The following is a 21,853-nucleotide window of genomic DNA, read 5'->3' as shown; positions in this document are numbered from 1 at the left end:
TCCCTACCCTTAATTGCTGGAAGGGGGTTCTCACTAAGTGGCCTATGAGTGGGAGTGAGCATATCCTGGAGAAGAGGTATGGTCAATACACAAAAAAATACATTTATGGAAGGGGGGGGGGGTTATAATTGAGTACCAACTACGCTGTGCCCAGGGAGACACAACCCAAGGATTGAGGACTGGTGTGCACTTTTACACGTGAAATATTTATCTTAATTCTCTCCTGACTGGCTTGATATTCGGGATAAACTGGAAAGCTATTTTAACCAATATTGTCTCTTAACAAACCCTAGATTTCTTTCCACCTGCTCTGAGGTTAAATTAACAAGTTTATCATAAATGTAAGAAGACTTGGTAATTTTATCAAAGTTAGCTCTTGAATTAATAAAACATTCAATTAGTTTCTTCTGCGTGTTTACATCTAAAACAAAACAACCACACTTGTTTTTAATATGAAATAATTTACTCCAAAACTGAGACATATGGTAAAATAGTAGTGACATTAAAATATTTTTCAGACATACAAAACATTGATTGAAATATAGTACAGAATAATACATGAGACAACAATTGTATGTAGATATAAAATATATTCTATGCCAAGCTGGAAAACAAATTGGCGAGCACAGGGATGGACCCATGCCGGGACTATAATAGGAACCAGGCTGAGCAACTGTCAACAAGTATTGGGAGCTGAATTCTTTAACAGAAAATCAAGGAGAAAATAAAAAAAATAATTATCATTAAAGCCACAACTTCTTTTTTTTTTTAAGTCATCATTATTCAAGGAACAGTGGGCATACTGTAGAGTAGGAGACACTAGGATTGGCTTTTAAATGCTTCTATAATTTATCCAGGATATATTTTGTGAGTTTGTTTACATTCTTGTATGCATAAAGTAATACCATGCCACCGTAATCAAACAGGTCTTAATGTGTTTTTACTGCTCACACTTGCTCCATGCCTAGGTGCTCCTCCAAGCTCCTTTTTGCTTCTCTTTTTCATTGCATTGCGTGTGCTTTAGGGCTTCCTGACAAAAGTTTGCCTTTTACAGCTAAGAACACATATGTTTTGCATTTTATAAATGTTCACCTGAAAAAGTTGGATGCAATGTTGCCTGCCGTTCTTAAAAGGGCATGTAACATTGTACATAGCATGAAAGGAAGAGAACCTATGCCCTGTTGATGAGTGGCTTAAATGTTTAAACACTCTTCCAAAATCAGCTTCCCGAACAGCGACAGAGCCTTTCTTTCACTATAAAACAGACAGAGCCTTGCTCACTCTTCCTTGGCAATGATGTCCACCTCCAAACATTTGATTTTAAAGAGTTATGAGCCACCATCTTACCTCTCCTAACCCCTCTCCAAAATATGTCCCACTTCAGGTTTCCAAGGCCCTTGAAGAGGACCTCAAAGCCCTAAGTCTGAAGCTCCGATGAATCGTGAGATAGGACAACAAAGGGGTAGAATGAAGCCTGAAGCTACGTGCAGTGTGAAGAATGTTACTATAAACATGCGCAATGAAATCCAAAGGCAGCTCAACATGGCAAACTACGTATGGAGATGCTCATCTTTTGATAGGAGTATGTTATGCATTTTGTCACTGAGCGGATTCATAATTATTGTCTTATCATCAAATATATACACAGATATGTACATTAAAGTGATGAACGTAGAGTGTACGCTCAATATCAAGTGTTCGAAATCATGGTGTCCTGTGGCTTCTAAAATTAGTGGCCGAATGTATACTCCAAGCTCAAAATCCCATAGACGTTGAGATTTTTTGTTCTCTTATTTGAGTTATTGCAGTGTGGAATGCAGGAAGTTTCCTTATTGAAGACGGAAAGCTCTCGCTAGTGGTCCTGAACCAGCGAGAAATACAATTCAAAGAGGAGTTATTCCTCAAAAGGAATGGTGGGAGTGGAGTTCTTTCATTGTGTCCACAACAGACATTCTGCTATGTGGTAAGGCGTTTAGGTCTTTGTTGTTCTGCGTGTGTGCATGCATGCCAGTGGTTGAACACTGGGAGAACATCTCGCTTCAGGAGGAAGGCACTGCTGGCACTACTCTGAAGAGACTGGGAACACTAAATTATGCTGTACTTTGGAAAGCTTTTCAGAGAAAAGCTGGGGTCCCTTAACTCTTTAAAAACAAAATGTTTGGGTGTAAAAAGAATTAACAATGTAAGGGCTATTCAATTATTTATTCAGCAACCAGGATGCAACGTGACTTCTGTCTCTCTCCAGCTCTCAATTAGCCATTCTATTTTTTAAAGTCTATTTCAGCTATAGTAGCTATATTTCTGGCTAGCTGCAGAAGTTGTAAGAGAATTCAAATACATGGATTTAATTTGAACTTCTGTGATATTAAAATGCCTTAAAAGGACCCCGCAAAAATCATGTCATATTCCCATTTACAATATCATGAGATTAAAAAAACTCAAATATTTAATACAAAAAAACTTGGTTTTAAAAGTCTTTTTCAGGAATAAATGTAAATTATTAAACAATGTACAAGTATTCCAACTTGTGTTTCAAATACAAGTTATACAAAAGCATAGTATCCGTGGAAATCAGCTAATAGCACACTCTCAATTATATTTTTTGCATAAAGTGTTCACATTTTACTTCTTCCTTACTGGAATAGGTTTAAAGTCATAAGCACAATGATTTTCAGCAACTATTTTTAGGTAAGAAATGAAATGAGGGTAAGAAATGATGGAGCTGCCCACCCCAGAGAAGCAAATAAGGCATCACAAATTATTGCTTACGATTTCTCTTTGTCTTGAACAAGTACGTTGTTATAGCTCAAACATAAATTCGAATTATCAGGAAATTTTAATTCATGTAAATTAAAATTCTTCCATCAAAATCACTCGCTGTAATGGAGAAAAGAGGATCTTACTTTCATTAGCAGTCAGCTGTACATTTAGTGCTGTGTCATTCATTCCTTAACTTTTTTTCCCACTGGTATTAAAAGTCCCTGAATACATACTCATTCACAATGCATTATATTGTAATTCTCCTGGCTGCAGTCCCTCTGCTTCAAGCTAGGTCTAATAAGACCTGTTGCCTTTTTTGGTCTTGCATTGTTTCAGATGAAGTGAAGTCGTAAAATGCAGTAACAATTAGAGACCATTGGTTACCTCATTACCACCAGGTGGAGATAGCATGAGGTCTAGCCTACTGCTTTTACCCAAATCCTGCTCTCTCCTTTCTTTCATTAATTCGGTTTCATTATGTTTTGTGCTTCTTGTTGGCAAATTAGGAAAACAATGACAAACTGAAGTAAAAACCCGAAATAGTAGTTTTTAGCAACAACAGAGGGGAACACATTTAACATTATTTAAAGAAATTCAAAAAGGCTACATGTTCCAGTCTTTTTTTGGTTCTTGTATTTTGTTGCAGCCCACATAAGCTCAACATTTTCTTCTTTCTACATTTGAAAAATGACCAGACATTGGATTTTATCATACTTAATTATTCCTAAAAAACTTCTTTACATCACCAAATACTATAATATGTTACTTAATCCAACATATTTCAGAGGTATGTCAATTATACAGTGATGCAATATGGTTCTCTTAAATCATCTGCAAAAATAATGTTTGTACTTTCCTTAATGGTGTTTTATTTATGCGGGTTATTTGTTGGGACAATTTTCTTGCTTCAAACACTGAGACCATGAGACATGTGCAGATATTCTTACTTTCCCTACAACAGGGTCACACTGCTACAGGGAGCATAGATACGGGTACTAGTGCTGGGCAGCACATAAATATGCGAAGCAGAGTAGAACTGAGGCTCGTGCAGGACTTGAAGGACCTGATTAAGAGTTGCTTTGTTATTCAGATGAGAGCAAAAAAGAAGGAAAAAGCTGTGCAGATAAATTCATTGCTTGTTTGCTTTTCCCACTTACATTTTGTCAGGAGAAACGTGATAAAATGTCTGCCTAAAAAACAGGCCGCAACGCAAGCGTACAGACTCAGGTTTCTCTGTAAGTAATGCATGCCCAATAACGAACAGTTTGAACTATGCAGCAGATATGTATAACCGGATTCATTACATTTAAGAGGTTTCCTCTCCTAAAATGCAATAAGGGGTGGATGAATGCAATTGCACTCGTACTGCTATATTATTGTGTTGATTGTCTGAAAACTCAATAAAATTAGTTTACAAAAAAAAAGAAGAAAAACAGCCCGGAAATGTGGAAAATCGAATGCGAATCAGTTCTCCGTTTATGAGATCACAAGCCACAATGACTGCTGATCCACCATCCGAAAAGACTGACCTCTGCAATGTCTGTACGTCTGAATGCAGGATTGCAGATGAGCATGACTTCATAATCTGTAGTCTGGTTCTAAGGGTTTATGGTGGGATACGACAAAGACATGGGGAGGTACACAAAGGTGCCCAGATAAACTAAGTGAAAGAGAGGATAAGAAAGGGATAAAGACATTGTTCTGTGAAATTGGAATCGTAGGGTCATTCCATGCTTGACTTCAACCAATGACCTTGCACATTTCTTTGATTATGACAATGTCATCAGCACTTGGATACCCAAAAGAACCCTTCACTTAATTCACATCATGAAGGATCAGATTTATTCAGAATTGCACTCGCACAAAATACACCCTTGTGTCTGCTGCTTTTATTCACAACTCTTCATTAAGGTTGTGTCTTTTTTCCTGTTTGTATCCACAAAACTTTTGCAGTCAGGTGACGCATGTTTTTTTCCAGAGTAGCCACTAGTTCTGTTATCTAAAACTAGTGTAGAAAACGGGGCTAGATCAGCAAGCTCAGTTTTCCAATTTATTTTTTTACTAATGAAAAATAATTTTTGCAGTGGCTAACTCCTTTCCTCTTACAACCACATCGATTTTGTGAGGTTTTGCTCCCTATTAATCCCTGTGAAATTTGTATTACTGCAGTTGAAAGGAGTACATGTGAAAGTGTTTGTATTTGTAATATTTCTCCCATAAATGTTGCCTTTTGCACACTGGACTTGAACTTAGGTGCGCAAAAATGTCTGAGAATTGGGATAGTATGTCTCTTACTTGCTAGCACACATATTGTTGATACGCTCAAAAGCCTATAACAAGACTGATTAAAAATGACTGATGATTGTGACACATATTTCAGCATAGTATTTTCGGTGTCCCTGATTAGATAATCTTTTTACAAAACCTCGCGGAAGAGTTAAGGTAGATAAGCATATACCATTTTACATTCTTCTAATCATAGCTCCTTGTTTCCAGAATTCCCTATTTTGTTAAGTCAATCTTGAGATTCATGCCTACGTGAGAAAAGTTAACATAAACTCCTTGTGGAATGTAACATATTGTTTTAGTGAAAGCCAACGGCGACCATACTTCTAGATCGTTTTAGAAATTGCATTCTACCTAGAAAGAATTGTTTCCCTAACTATGAAGGGTTTATAAAATTGCCTAGTAGGACTTAAAGCATAGAAACCAAAATCCAGACTGCTATAGACATATAAAATGTAAATTCTAGAATGAAGCATGTTCCAATCGTCTCCTACCTCACCATGACAGCCATGTTAGCCTTTGTATGTTCAACATGTCCATATTTATGCAAGACTAAAAGTTGTATTACTTCTCTTATGTCAATATGATAATTAGACTCACTCCCTTTCCCATGCCTATCATCCTCTACACTCACTTTTGTTTTCTTCAGATAACATGCCTACCTTTCTCACATTAGCCTCCGAGTGCGAAAATCACATCTCTTTGCATTAGGACTGAGAATTGTGCAAGATGATGCCTCTTCCACCCTTCAGGTAATTTATAAACTCAGGGACCATTGCATGAATGGTGTGGTGTACATGCTCAAGGGACGTCTCACAGAACCGAGCCAAGATGCTGGTATCCTGACACAGCCTTCATGTGGTTGTCGACATTAAAGTGTGGCCTGGAGATAACTGATAGAACTTTACAGAAAATTGAATATGATATAGTGATAGGGATAAACTGAGAAGCAAGCATAAACCTGAGGAAACTGTGATGTTTAAATTTTTCAGGCTAAACATATTTTGAGAAGGCAGCCATGGCACCTTGTTAATGTTGGACTAAAGAGACTAGCACCATTGTAAAGGGCCAGGATTAGAGGCTATGCAGAGAGTTTTTATGATAAGTTGTTGGGGACATGAGAGGGCATGTTCTTGAAAGAGAAATTGGATCTCTTGCACAATTAAGATTGAGACTGGTCTAGCTATTTGTATCTCTGTTCGGGCACTGAATTGCGGGTACTAACGCTTTAAAAATAAATGAATATTTGAATATAACTTGTAATTGCTCCCAAGTGTCCAGCTCCATTGATTAATGCAGAAAACGCAGTTTGTGTATGTTCATTTGGAGGGGCATGGATGAGCCACAAATTGAACTCTATGCTTCAGAATCGAAACAGCTGGGTTGTAACACCAAATTGCAGCTCGCCTTTAATGGATAGCATTTGAAATATCTCGATTATGTTTTTTAAAATTTAAGTCTCATGCTCAGGTTTCTAATGGTGTGCTTCTGAAATTGGTCACTTGTTAACACGTTTTCAGGTTTGCAGTATGCCATTCTGCAAGGATAATGCTTATTTTCAAAAAAATCTATTTACGAAGTAGGACTAAGGCATGTTGGAGCCCTTTTCTACTCCTCAGACATAATCAGGATGTTTCTTGTGAAATGAAATTGAATCCTGCACCGTCAGAGACCACACCTGTTAATTCAGTTTTCCCTGATCTGGAAACAGTACATTTGACTGGCATAAATTTAATGCAGAAGCCAACCATTTTATAAAATAAGTAGATATGGAAAACAATCAGCGTGTCAACTATAACAAGCAGGCAATTGCAAACTTCTCACAAACCTTAAAAATAAATTTTCATCTTCAATTACTATTGAGAAACAATGTAAAGAAATCTGAAACTTATAAAAATGTGCCCCTACACAGTAAAAGGTTAATCCTGCATATTTCATTTCTATTGACCCCTTTCCTTTCTTTCCAAAAAAAGGCACATTTGCACTTCCCTTCCCTTCCCTTAGATTCTTCAAGCGAACAGAAAAGAAAAGAAAATAAGTTACTTTTTGAAGAATATTTTCAATGAATAGAGCAGGGCTTTACGCCCATCTCTAGCCATGAAATGGCTATCCTGGTCTCGTCTACTGGTTATACATTTGATTAGGATTATATCAACTTTGTGAGCCACAAACTATAATAGACAAATAAACCTTCACATGGGCTATTCACTTCAGTGAACTGCAGTTTGCATTTGTATATTTTGTCACTGTTTCAGACATTTACAAACTTGCATGGTTTTGTTGTCGCGGTTTTACTTCAGCTGTACTGGTTCTGACATCTGAAACGTCTCCCTACCGACCAGACCTCTTTCCACTGTTTTCATGTTTCTTTGTAACAAATTGTTCCTATAGCCAACATTCCACAAAATAATTATTTTCTTCAGTTAGAGTATGTGATCAAGGAGGTTGTTATTTTTTTTATTTATTTTGCAAACCTGTTACATTTCAGTGATACCAGAACAAAATTGATCCTTTAGTTTCTTGCCACTTTGTATACCTAAAACGTCGGCACTTACCAAAAATAAATGAACTAGTGGCAGACCTTCAGGTCATTGCCTTTGTTGTTGCATATATTTGCTAGTCTTTTGTCATTGCTATGAAACCAACTTATTTATCATGGCACGATTGGATCTCAAGCTGCCGCCATTTTGTCCAGCAGGCCTTTCAAGACCCTCTAAATTTTTGGTGGCAGTGAGAAGAACAGAAGGAACAGCATTCGGCGTATGTAGCTCATATATGCTATGTTGCGCTGGTATGGACTAATATCCAGAGAGGAAGCACATTTGGTCATGCTAGGACTTGGAGAGGAAGACATAGTTTTATCTGGAAAAAAGTGCTTAGCGAAAAGATCCCAAGAGCCCTCCAGCACCGTGGGAGATTGTGTCCGAGCATGGGTAGGAGAACATGAAGTTCACCGCATACTTCATCTCTTTGCTCTTCTTGTCCCATTTATAGATGGCCGTGAGCAGAAGCCGCCCATCAACTTTGCGCCCCATGATCAGGAAGCTGCCGCTCAAGTTGTCCAGTTGAGGGCATGGGCATCCCGCGGCATTCTTGATGTACAGCACAAGCCTCCGAAATTCTTTCCTCTTTAGTTTCCCTGCTTTCAAAACTTTTTTCTTCTTCTGCGCAGCAATTAGTTTGCGATCCCCATTCTCAATCTTCACCTCTTTTATCCTCATTCGAAGCACTAATAAGAAAAAAAACAAATATAATGTAGCTTGGTAAGGAATTGTTCAACTTTTTTTCATTTTAGGAACAGGAAAGAAAAGATTGGGAAGAATACTTTTTACTAAAATATAATTGAACACATGAAAAATTGAAATCATATAAATATCTTGTATCTCACTTGCTTAACTTTGAGATGGCTCAAACCAAAAAACAACATTTTCAGGAGAGTTTTTCTAGAATATTGCCAGACAGACATTGGATCCAGAAAAATTAGCTGCAGGCGAGGCAGAGTGACTGCATTCCTGTTGCTTAAGGGGCTTTAAAAGAGGGATTTTGTGAATATCGTGTTCTACTGAAGCTTGAGTCTTGCTAGTTCTTATAATAGGAACCTTAGAGGTTAGATTAGGAATGGCAGCATGTCACATTTATTTTCACCCGCTATAGTAACGTAAAATGGAAGATAACTCAGGCCTAGAAAAAACACTAGAGCTAGACATCATCAAAAAATTATATTTTCTGTTGGTGCCTGATCGTTAAATGTTTTGACATTTCTTTTATTTAAATCATAATTCTACTTTGGTGTACATCCTTTTTCTGGAATTATGCAATTTATCTGAAAGAAAGTGTGAAACATGAACAGCATTGAAATTCCTCGATGCCCATCTCCAGGTGCCTGCAATGTTTTGAAACCTTCATTGGTAGCACTGTTTCTTTAAGGAACTGGACACAGTGGTATTTTTGGAAGCTGTAAATCGATTCTTTGTAGATTTCCTAACTTTGAATAGATCTAGAATCTTTATACGGTTCACAAAAATTCCTAAGCATAGCTACCTAAATTTGCAAAAATCAGATTTCTTTTTAAAAAAACGTAATTTTCCTTTTGAATACATATACAAGTTTCAGTAGCCATTACAACGATTTTGACATTTACCAGCAGAAGCAAGCAACAGTATATGGTAAATAAAAACAGTATGCATAGTGGCCTTCAGTATCAGGCTGGGAGACATATCAGTAATATACATTTCAACAACTGTAAATCACCACATTCAACAGGGCGGCCTTACTAGCAAAGATTTAGCCACCGAATACAGAATCTACCTATTATACGTTTCAGATTACCAAGAATTCACTTCTTCATATCTAAAGGGACTGAAATGGTCAACCGATCCCGATCTGTCATACCCCACCTCCGTATCTGCCTCCTCAGCTTTGCGGGCGAGGTAAGTCTGGTACGGACCCCAAATGTTTTTTGGCCTGCAGCGTGTGGGCATGAGAGCATTATAGCTGTCCGACTGGGTGTTGCAATAGGACAAGTCGGTTCACCATTCTGAGAAGGTGGGTGTTGGGCCCTTCATCCAAAGCATAGCTATTCTGCGTTTTGCTATTAATATGCCAAGCGCTAGTAGTCTACGGGTTCCTAAGGGAAATCTTTGATGTACCCCAGGAGGGCCACTAATTGAGTCCCAGCCATGTCCTGCAGTGCAGCAAACACTGCTGTCCAGAATCTGCGGATCCCAGGGCAGTCCCAAGCAAGATTTGTAAAGTTTGCCTCCGCAACCCCACTTCGTACACATTTATCGTCTGCCCTCTGTCCATATTTATATAATAGGGCCGGCGTGTAGAATACTCTGTGCAGGTATTTAAAATGTGTTAGTCGGTGTCTGCCGTTCTGCAAGATGGATTTTGTGCTTGAGCAGCAATATAACCATTGCTCTTCTGTTAGATCTACCCCTAATTCAGCGCACCATTCCTGTAGTACCTTTATATGTGTAGAGTGGATGCCGGTCCTCGTGAGTGTGTATAATATTGAAATTGTGCTCCACAGGGTCTGAGCCTGCAATAAATACGTTAAGAAAGTGTATTCTCATGGTTCCAGCTTGCCATGACCTAGCACCGCACCCAGTGCCTGTCTAGCTCGATAGTAAGGAAACTTTGTGAGCACTGACGCCTCTGATGTTTGTGCCTGCAACTGGTCCCACTTCTTGACCACCCCCTCTGAAAAGTAATCACCCGTGGTTCTTATGTTGAGTGCATGCATAGCGCACGTGAATGTCTTTTCCTGCGGCTTCAATAACCAATCACACCATTCTACAGGTAATTTAGGGGAGTAGAGGAGAGTGATCCTCTGCATATCAGCAGCCCTACGAAATTGGCTTCATGTATTCCCTACAAAGTCTATAACATGGTATCTTCTCAGTGGATTACCAAGGAGATATTGCGGCCAGTACACTGTGTTCACTTCAGCTCTCACAATGCACAGGTGTGCGGTATCATGGGGACCATGCAGCCAATAATATGCTTGCATTTGTTGTGCTGTGCAATAATACATTTCAAGTTCTGGGGCATTAAGCCCACCTGCTGATTATGGTTTAGTCAGTGTCTCCCACTGCACGCGTGGTTGCTTCCCAGCCCATGCCAGTCTGATCATGAGGTATCTTAGAGTATGAAAGAATGATTTTGGTAATGGGATCGGTAAGTTCACAAAAAAGAACAGAAAACGTGGAAGCACTATAATTTTCATGAACGAGATTCGCCCCAGCAGCGACAACGGCAATCAAATCCACTTCTCAATGGTCTCTCAGAGCTTCTGTACAAAATTCAGATTTATGTAAATTCACCTAATCTGTAAATTAATGAAAAATCCCATCTTTTTACGGTTATTCCTCAAGTGTCAGTCTCTCTGCTGCGCCCATCAAAATATGGTTAGTTTGAAATATGGTGATGATCATAGATTCTTTACACTGGAACTATCTGACAAATCTAGTTTTTTTTGGAGTACCTTTGGATGTGTATATGGGTTGGAAAAATTGATTGGAAGGATTTGTGAATTTGTGGCCAGGAGTTTGCCTTGTAGCACTAGCACAGGAGTGGAACACGCCAGCCGCAGCCTGTCAAATAACTATTCTACATGCTCTGCTCACTTAGTGATGCTTGGCACGGAGTTCAGAGTAGTTACGTTGCACCACAGTGACTCTCACCCCTTAGACCCAAAATTAGTTAGTGAAACTACTAATGCAGCTGAAAACAGTCAGGGAGCAGACAGACTGCTCTCAGCTGTAACACAGTGTAGGCAGATCAGAAGATGGTCATGAACCTGCATGCTGCTAAAAGCAATTTTTTATTAGCATTTAGCAACTTAACTGGGAGATACCCCAATGTCACACTCAGGCACTTTGAGAGGTGAGACCCGCCCGCTGCCATTGGTGGGCCGTGGCCGCAATGACCAATTGACTCCCTCGGCAATGCCTCATGATTCTTGCTCAGATGTTCACTGGACTGTGTGCTCTGGGCTGCTGAGATCCACTGTGGAAGCGGACCTTATGTGTCACTTGCCTCCCCATATCTTCTCTTAGTACCTTCCAGCAGATTGATGTAGGACACGTGCCCCTGCAGCCTTTGTTTGTTACCCTGCCCCAACTCTGCTGACCTTCTATGTACCCCTCGTCCACTGCAGCCCCTCTGGGTTTCCCAGTCTGCGTTGTTGGACCATCTGTAACTTAACTCTAGCTCTAGCTCTATGTGACAGTATACCACTCTCTGTAATCCCTCTATTTGCCACCCTGCAAGACCTCGGTCTTCCATCACCACCCATTTATGTGCCCCTGAGCCCCTGATATCGGCCTGTATTCCCTTGCAGCACCAGCGTCTCATTCAGCTGCACCTGGGTGTGCATCTGGCCCCCTTTCAGTCAATGTGTGATGCCCCGCCACTGCATATGACCCCTGATGCCCAGAAGCTCCTAGAATTTCCGCTGTGACGAACTCTGCCCTGACATGTGTACCTTCCCAGTCTCCAGTTAGGGCTTCTAAAATAAAATGGAAGCAATATTAGTTGGCTTTGCCAATTCTTTTTAAATCTCACCCAATGGTTAAGACCATCCCAGGGAGCAGTGATGCAAATAAAATATTTACAAAAGTTTAAATCTGTTTCAGACTAAGGCAGCACTTTTTCAGTCTCTTGAAACCACAAAAATTAGAATGTTCTCAGAGAGGGCAACACATTCCATAACATGAATCCAGTGAGTGCCCCAAATTTTGTACCATGCTGGGTACAGCACCATAATGGGATACATTTAGGTTCAGCCGTCGGCGACAGAAGTCTCTGAAGTGGAGCATAGGCAGGGACCCTTCCAGCGTGCGGCTGGTCGAGCCAAATGCCTTGCTGCTGAGGCGTGTCACTCCTCCCCTTCCTCTCGTCACACGAATCTGCTTCTGGGTCGTGCTTCCAAGGAGCTGCGAGCCGCGACCAGAGAGATGAAGATCATAGGAGATTAAGGATGTTAGTAGCGGAAGGTGCGGAAATTGCAACAACACAACAGATGACCTGCAGAGAAACCCCCCAAGAAGATTGTGGGTATTCTGGTTGTTGTTCTCCTGCCCCCTATGAGGACATGTGCAGCCACTATGAGGAACTACAGTATAAACCTGTGGCCCTGCGGTGAGAGGTAAACCGGAGGTTAAGCAGGGAGCACCTTGAGGTTGTCGTGGCTGGTGTTCGAGTTTGAGGAGGTTCTTATTAGACTGGAGGAGGCATCTTTTTTATTTGTCCCGTCTGGATTCAATCTATCAATCAATCAATCAAACATTTGTAGAGTGCGCTACTCACCCATGAGGGTCTCAGGGTGCTGAGGGGGGAAGGGGTGCAGCTACTGTTCGAACAGCCAGGTCTTGTGAAGTCTCCTGAAGGTCAGCAGGTCCTGGGTCTGACACAGATGTGTGGGGAGGGTGTTCCAAGTCTTGGTGGTGAGGTAGGAGAAGGATATACTGCCGGCGGAGATCCTATGGATGTGTGGGACGGTGGTGAGGATGAGTTCGGCGGAGCGGAGCTGGCGGTTAAGGGTGTAGAAGGTGATATGTTTGTTGGGGTATGCTGATCCGGCTTTGTGGAGAGCTTTGTGGGCGTGGGTGAGGAGCTTGCAGGTGATCCTCTTGTTGACTGGGAGCCAATGAAGGTCGTTCAGGTGGGCAGAGAAGTGGATGTGGCAGGGTATGTCGAGGATGAGGCGTGCTGTATGTGTTGGAGTCTCTTTTGGAGTTTGGCTGTATTTCCTGCGTACTGCATACTGGAGTAGGTGTCCTTGTGCGCTTTTGTTGGGAGGTTCTGTGGTTGCCAGCGAATCACTAGCTCCAATATCGATGAGGAGGGGTGAAATCAAAAACTTTAAACAACTTTAATAACTTCTTATAAAAACTAAAAAATGTTTGGAAAAGTAATTTGGGAAAGTACTCGGCTTGTATAGTGTCCATATAGCAGACCTATAGTGACCCATAGTGTAGAAGTTAAAAACACTTATTCTGGGGCTTTGGTCTGTAACGTATGTAGCAGACGGTCCTGAAGCGATCAGTAATAGGAACAGGAGCTTCAGCTGCAGTGCCCACCTCTTCATCATTGACTCAGAAGGCGAGGAGAAAAGCAGCTCATTCATGAATGTATGCAGCCAGGAGAGGAAGAACTATACAGAAAAAGAGCGAGGCAGGGAATACTGCAATGGATCCTTTGTCTCCAGGTCCATCTCCCAAGGCACTGGCATCTTCAGGGGCCTCTCCCAAATTTGATCCCAGCAATTTGGGCGCTGGGGCGGGGGGGGATACCATGGCCCCAGGTAGTTTCCAAAAGTTAATGGGGTGGATGCTCCATGGCCCTCCATCAATTAGCAAAAGACAGACGGGCTGGAAGTGATGTAGGGTCTTCACAAACGGCTGAAAGAAAAGTAGCTGAAGAGAATTGAAAGGCGGGAGGGGTGGGTAATTCTCCTAAAGACTACCCCATATTTTCCAAAAATCATAAGGCAACCTAAAAGGACACTAATTTGCTACCTGTAGATTGGATGTCACCCGGAGTAGTTTCTCAGGTCTCCACAGTACAAGCCTGGAAATCTTACCTGGTAACAACCTGGATCAGAGGGGGCAGTCTGTCCAAGGGAAAGGTCTGGAAGCACCTTTATATGATCTACAGATATCAGGCTTCCCAGAGTTATCGTCTCCCTCAGTATCCTGATAAAACCCAGGGCTGAAGAGCTGGATTTGCCAAATTAGCAGGGGCTATGAGCACAACTGTCTTTTTCAGGGAAAATGTCAGGCTGAGCTAGTCCCCGTTGGCCTCAATTGCACCAAATGTAACAGTTTTTGTAAACTATTTTGGGGGAAATGCACAATTGCAAAACCTCTCAGGCCCAAGAGCTCTCCTTACTTCATCAGAGATTAGACAATGTCGAGAATATGGTACAGCAAATACCAGAGCAATTTGAAGAATTTGAGCAATGTGTATCTGCCATTGGGGACCACTCGCTGTCTTGTGACTCCTATATTGCCTGTCTGCAGTAAAAGCTGCAGGCTTCACAGTTGAAGACGGACAATAAAATGTGCGCTTTACAGGGATACTGGAGTATAGGGAACGCCTCAATGGTCAGTCTAACCCCTTGGTTTACATAGAGACGCTGATCAGAGAACATATACTTGAGAAAGTACCAGAGGAGCTCACTATAATGAGGACTCATAGGGTCCCTTCCCAGAAACCTCTGGGGGCCAAGTAACCTGGGATGATTGTGATTATCGCATTAGAGAGGCTATTTTCACTAAGGACATTCAAAGAAGGGATATTGTCATACCCGACGGAGCCAAGTTGAGTGTTCTCCGATACGTCTGCGTTAGCAGCACGTCGACTGAGGGACTTTGTGGGCAAGATGGGTCAATTCAAGAGCGCAGGAGTGCAGCTCTCCATTGTTCAGCAGTCAAAAATAAAAGTCTTATGGAGAGGCCAGTTCCAACTTTGCTCCATTCCTGAAGAAGCTCAAGAGCTATTACAAAGATATCCCAAGCAAGTGGAAAATAGAGAAATGAGGGACAACTGAACAGAATGCGGACTCCAGGACTCTATTTTACTCTAGGACTGTACTTAGTTTGAAATATAGTACAATATATTAAGCTTGGTTTCTATATTATTGTGTGCAAATGGTAGTAGGCTTAGTTACTTGCACGTGGTATTTTGTGCACTTTTCACTTTATGCACTGTGTTCACTTTCACTATTGCACTTTGTTTTCCCATTTGGCAATGTTTAATGGTACCTACTTGGATGCATTGGGTTAAGCTGCTATTATTCTCTTTTTATATAGGTAATCAGTCCCATAAAACTAGACTGCACTTTGCACTTTATGCACTGTGCTCACTTTCACTACTGCACTTTATTTTTTCCCCTATGGGGGTGTAATGGTATTCACCATGCCATATTGGGAAAATTGGTTATCAACCTCTTCTTTTATAGGTAATGGGTTCCTTAAAGAAGATTTGCACTTTTTGCATTATCTATTTTTGCTACTACACTTTGCGCTCCCCTTTTGGGGCGTAAAATGGTGCTAACTGGTATCTATAAGCTGTATTAGGAAAAAGCTGTTTTTAAATTAATCTTTTATAGGTAATTGGTACCTTAAAATAGCTGGAGCTTCAGGTTTTTAGAAGTTTTTGAAGACAAGGATTTTACATACATATTCTACCCCTTGTCTGCATTTTTTGTGCAAGAATTGATCTGCTTTTTCGAATGTCATGGGGTTTGGGTTATAGCCAATAACCCCAGATACAGATGGATATATTTTGTCTGCGTGGACACAAAGTACAAGCACTTTTGGTTAATGTTAGCACTTTATGTAGGAGGTACTCCAGTGGTAAATAGTCGCAGAATAAATAGTACGGAGGCAGAGGGGGGATAGACATGCAACTAGGTGCCAGGTCAAGGCGCCCTTGTTTGCTGGGTGGGCTGAAGAAGGGAGGTAAGGCTACTCCCTGCTTCAGGTAGCTTTGGTGGGGGAGGGGGTTGAGGAGGTGTTGGGTGAAGTACGATTAAAAAAATGGGCAGGAAAATAGGAGAAAATTATTAAAATAGGATGCACACCTATTTGTCCTGCTAGTCAAGTTTTTCCAACTTTTCCCAGAGTGCGTGCAGACTGGTATGGTGTCATGCCCAAGCAACACCCGGGGCAACAACATTACATAATGGTGCGCCATCTCGCCCCAACCAATCGCACTCCGAGCTTGTGCCATTGTGGCTGCAATTTTTTCCTCCTCAATAATCCATGTAATCCATTAATCAAAATGTTTTACTCCTCTCTTTGCTTAAACATCAACTGTTATACGTCACACGTGGTTTTCAATGCTATTTTCTCAGATTTCTTCTGTTCGAACTGTGTCCCTCCGGACCTCTCGCAAGAACATCATTGAGGCAGGGTTCATTAAAAAGGCAGTGTTTATTCATACACCCAATGCATTTCGGGTTCAGGCACCCTTCGTTAGGGGTTACTACAAATCACAATAAAACAATAACCAATTGTTATTTCTCATCGTCATCAAACATCTGTGCACAGCAAATTCATGTACAATTCATTACAACTTTCTGACGTATTCCCTGAATGAAAAAATCCTTAATCTAGCGCTTAAACTAAAATCTATAAAAGGCCTGGATTTTCCTTTTGAAATTCGCTCTGATCTCTCTAAACCCACACTGGATAGGCAGTGGGAACTAGGCCAGAGGATGGACAAATTTAGAGCTGCTGGTGCAACTGTCCAGATGAGGTTCCCTGCATTTTTGCGAATTATGTATAATAATAAAATGCCTAACGTCAAATCACCCTTTGAGGCTGATGAACTATTGGAATCTATCTGTAATCATTCCCAGGGTAAACTCTAACTGAGTAGAACTATTATGTTCTTGTTCTTATACCATCCCGCTCACCTTTACCAACTGATATATATTGAGAACAAAGTCCAGAAACATCGTATTTTTCTGTAACACCCTACCCAATGCCTTATATTCAACGCCTGGTTAAGGGATCTATGGTTAATGTCTAGCATGTTAAGTCAGAAATTGATTTTGAGCTAGCTCAACGACAAGAAGGAGATACATAGAAAGGAAAAAAAAAGGAACTCGCACAAGGATTCATGAGATCTATAGGATGGAGGAAAAAAAGAAAAGAAAAAGAGAAAAGAAAATGAAAAAAAAAAAGTAGAAAGTCCCTAAAAGTGTAAAAGGGGGAAAAAAAAAGACAGAGGGAGAAGAACATGTAAAGTTGTTTTTGCACTTTTTTATCCTTTTCAGTTGAGGCAGGGGGGGCACTTCGCGGTGAGGGAGGAGAAGGCGTTGTAAGACGCGAATCCGGCCCTACATCTGGTCGGAGTAAGTATGGGAGGGTTCTCCAAGGGTGGGGTGGTGGGGGGGTAGGGGGGGGAAGCATTAAAATTCAAAAAAATCCTCAGGAGCCAGGCCTTCTAAGACAAGTTTTAAGTCCAAATAGAGCAAACTGCCTTTTTTGGGATAACAACACAATTATGACAGGCAGGGAGGTGCAATTAGGGATGGATGTTGGAAGATGACCTCTGTTCAGTTCCTACCTTGGAATGTCAATGGTCTGCGCGTGCGAGGGAGAAGAGAACGTATTTTACAATATTTACGAGACTCTCCAGCGCAGATCATAGTCATCCAAGAATCACATCTTTTAAAAAGTGAGGCCAACATAATACTAAAAAAGAAGAGATGGATAGACAAATTTATTAGTACTGATCACAATGCTAATATCAGAGGAATTCTCCTAATTTGCAAAAAATCAGCAAAGGTTCAGATTCTCCATTACAACAAAGACCAAAGTGGAAGATGGCTCTTGGTGAATATGTCTATCAATGGTTGGGTGTGTAACTTAGTTGGATATTACGGTCCAAACATAGATGATTCGTCCTTTTTAGAAATAATAAGGAACCATTTAACGACCTCTTCGGATCCAATAATATGGACAGGGGACTTTAATGTTATATTAAATCCAAAACTAGACAAATCCACCCACCACAGTGGACATAGAGGTCATGCTCCTTCTAAATCTAGACAGTCCCTTAAGGGGATAATGGAACAAATAGGCTTGGCAGACTTATGGAGAGAAAAAGCGGGTAATAAACAAGGGATATCCTATAGAAACTTAAAATATAAACACACCTCAAGAATTGATTTTGCGTTATTTAGCTATTGCCTCCAAAACTCTTTAACTAGTATTAGTTATATCCCCAATCATCTATCAGATCATTCGGCTCTCTTATTTATTTTAAAACTTCCAGCTCAAACCAAACATCCTTCCTGGTCATTTGACCGCACTATCTTATTAGATCCAGAGGAAGTGACATATTTGAAGAGTGAAACAAGTACGTTCTTGGACATAAATTTGTGCTCAGCTTCCCTTGATACGGTCTGGGAGGCTCTAAACGCATTCCTGAGAGGATGTATAACAAACAGATCCTCCCACCGGCATAAAATGTATAGATTGAAGATCAAAACTCTTGAACAAGAACTAGGAAAGATTGAGCAGAGGCTTGGTGCCTCAATTGGTTCACCTCAAGACCTAAAAATATGTCTGACCTGAAAAACCAACTAGACAGTATTCTACAAGAGAGAGTAACGAGGAGATGAGAGGCGAGCAAAATTTCTAATTTTGAATTTGGAGAAGCAGCAGGCAAGATTTTGGCTTGGAAGGTCAAGGCCGATCAAGCCAAAAATCATATAAGGGCAATCAATGTTGAGGGCGAGAGTGCCGCTAGGACATCTAATCAAGAGTTAAGTACTGCCTTTAGGGAATTCTTCGAGGAAATATACAGGGAAGATACCCCAGACAATCAGCATATAAGGGACCTATGGTTAAATCAGATATCCTTACCGTCCCTTTCATCCGCACAGCGCGAAGGGATTGAGATGGATATTTCTGAGGCAGAAGTAAGGAAGGCCATTAGGTCACTAAAGCATGGTAAGGCCACAGGACCGGACGGGCTTCCAGGCGAATTATATCGGGCCCTGACAGATGTAACCGTTCCTACTCTTTCGGCCCTCTTCAACGGAATCTTGAGGGGGGGACATGACCCCCCCTAGATCTTGGGGTGAGGCCACTATAGTATTGATCCCCAAACCAGGCAAAGACCCAACATTATGTGGGTCATACCGCCCGATATCACTACTGAACAGCGATTACAAGATCTTTGCTTCCATTATGTCATCTAGATTGGGTTCAGTAGTGGGGGAAATCATACATCAGGACCAGAAAGGATTTATCAAAGGTCGCCAGTTATCCGATTTAACATATGATCTTGTGGGGGCAATAGATATCGCCTCATCCTTTTCCCTTCCGTTGGCAACACTCACCTTAGATGCGACCAAAGCCTTTGATAGGGTTAATTGGCCCTATCTGGGTGCTGTCTTGAAGAAGTTTAACTTCGGTGAGAAGTTCTGTCGCACTGTAGCACTTATGTACAACTCACCATCTGCACGGCTCTTAATAAATGGTACACTGTCTGACCCATTTAAAATCTTGAGAGGTACTAGACAAGGCTGCCCGCTCTCCCCTCTCCTCTTCAATTTGTACATTGAACCATTCGCAGAAGTTTTAAGGGGTGATGTACTTATTCCATCATTCAGATTTGGGGAGTGGGAAAGGCGGGTAGCCCTTTATGCAGACGACATTTTAATTTTCACCTCAGATTCGGAGACCTCATTCCCAGAGGTTATTAAGAGAGCCGAAGAGTTTGGTCGCATCTCGGGGTATGAGATCAACGCAAGTAAAACTGACATTATGGCATGGAACATCCCCGATCTACAGCTGGATGTGACCAACTCAATGCGATATTTGGATATTCGAGTAGTACAAGATGTTGGTAAAATTGCCCAAGTCAACCTTGAGAGAGTGTTCAATGAGAGCAGGAAATTGTTAAAATCTTGGTCCAATCTTCCATTGACTATCCTCGGCAGAATAAGTCTGATAAAGAAGTCTATTCTCCCTAAATTTTATTTTATTTTTAATACCATCCCCCTCGCATTCGACAATAAAATCTTGGAGAATTGTCAGAGAGAGCTTAACTCCTTTGTCTGGAACTATAAATCGGCGAGAGTGGCATTGAAAAAACTAAGGAGGAGGAGGGAAAAGGGGGGGACTGTCCTTGCCTGATTTGCAGTATTATGCCTGGGCCTTTCAGTTGTCCCATTCCAGAATGCTTTTAAAAGTTCCATCTAATACATCTATTGGTGTAATGCTTAAAGCCATGTTGACTGGTGCTGCTATATCAACCAATGGTTTCATGTTTAAATATGGGGATCAGAAGTACTTTAAAAAAGTGAAGTTAAAAACACTTATGTCCCAGGCGAAGGTTTGGTCACAAATAAGGAAAGAACTAGGTTTGCCGTATTTTTCAAATTTTGCACCTATTTGGGAATCTCCCGGGCTACCGCTCTGTCTGAAAGATAGGCTGGCAATTCCGGTGAGAGATGGAGGAATATCAACATGGGGTGATTTGCTTGTAGGCGATTCACTGAGGTCCTGGGAGGAGTTACGGGAACAACTGGGCTCAGAGTTCTCGAGGTTCAAGTTTTTACAACTAGATAGTTGGGTGAAAGCACTGGCCAGGTCAGGAGTAATACTTGGGAAGAGCAGCACTATAGAACAAAACTTGGTAGAACGACTAGGAGGGGGTAAAGAAGTTTCGCAGTGGTACTGGAATCTGCTAGAGGAAATTGACGGAGAATTCATCCTCCCGGAACAACTATGGGGAACAGAGCTTGGGGCCCAAAGTATCAATATCTGGCAGAAATCTTGCACCCTGTTATATAAAAGTGTTTAGAGCCTATTTCTCCCCCTTAAAACTGTATAAATTCATTCCAGGAAAGAAATGCAATAAATGTAACTATATTGCGGCCTCGGACATCCATATGTTTAAAGATTGTCCTAGCATAACACAGTTCTGGAATGATGTGAAAGAGACTCTGGACTCCATTCTTAATATCTCGGTGTCCATTACATTACCCCTTATTATATTTGGATGGGACAACAGTATAAAGGGTCATGCAAGGACATTCCTGTTCTACGCAATATTACTTGCAAGAAGAGAGATATGCAAGGTTTGGATAGAAAATTCGGCACCAACACACGCAAACAGGTTGTCATCCCTGTATGAAACATCTAAGACAGACATGTTGAGATCATGCAGCTCACGTAACCTGGCCTTTTGGAACTTTTTGGTTCAGTGGAGACAATAGCCGGGGTTTTTTTTTTTTTTTTTTCTTTCCCCGGTCCTATGATTATGCCACAATACTCCAAGAACTAGGCCCCTCCTCTCAGTTTTATGGCTGGTTCAACAGGTTTTTCCAAGTTTGGAGTCATCCCCTCTACCTCTTTGGGTCATCTCCTGCCGATCTTCATTAATCGCGTTTTCTGGTGCAGTTACAACTACGCACTCTGATTTAAGATGCGCATGGCAGTTGGAGGCTAATTAAGAGGAAGGCAAGGCAAATGAGGATAAAAAAAAAATTATAATAATAATAATAAATGTCCCTATATAAATATTTGACAGGTTTCAGCCTAGCTAGCAGCCATCAAAACAAAATTTTAAGGAAAAGATTATCTAGAAGAAGAAATAAATCTTTGTCAGAGTAACCTCAAGTAGACGGAATATAAAAATCAGATGGTGAAGAGTGGACAGGTGTCAAGGACTCAATGGATAACCTTACTGGCGTGTGCAATATCAGTTTAGAGGGTTTGGATGTCCAGGGTCTTTATTATTTGGGAGCGTGAATCAAAAGGTTACACCT

General features: G+C 41.1%; 1 protein-coding gene across 1 annotated transcript in view; it reads right to left on the bottom strand.

Annotated features, from left to right (window-relative positions):
• Nucleotides 1–444: 444 nt before the first annotated feature.
• The window catches only part of SFRP5 (secreted frizzled related protein 5), a 139,398-nt gene continuing 117,989 nt past the window's right edge, over nt 445–21,853 (bottom strand). The window contains exon 3 of the mRNA XM_078643567.1: nt 445–8,275. Within this exon, the coding sequence (XP_078499693.1) occupies nt 7,923–8,275 (353 nt within the window). The 3' untranslated portion in view covers nt 445–7,922. The remainder of the gene's footprint in view (nt 8,276–21,853) is intronic.

This window comes from Lissotriton helveticus, chromosome 5_1 (genome assembly GCF_964261635.1).
Source record: "Lissotriton helveticus chromosome 5_1, aLisHel1.1, whole genome shotgun sequence".
Taxonomy (NCBI): domain Eukaryota; kingdom Metazoa; phylum Chordata; class Amphibia; order Caudata; family Salamandridae; genus Lissotriton; species Lissotriton helveticus.
The sequence above is the reverse complement of the archived record's forward strand: the minus strand, read 5'-3'. Positions and strand labels throughout refer to the sequence as shown.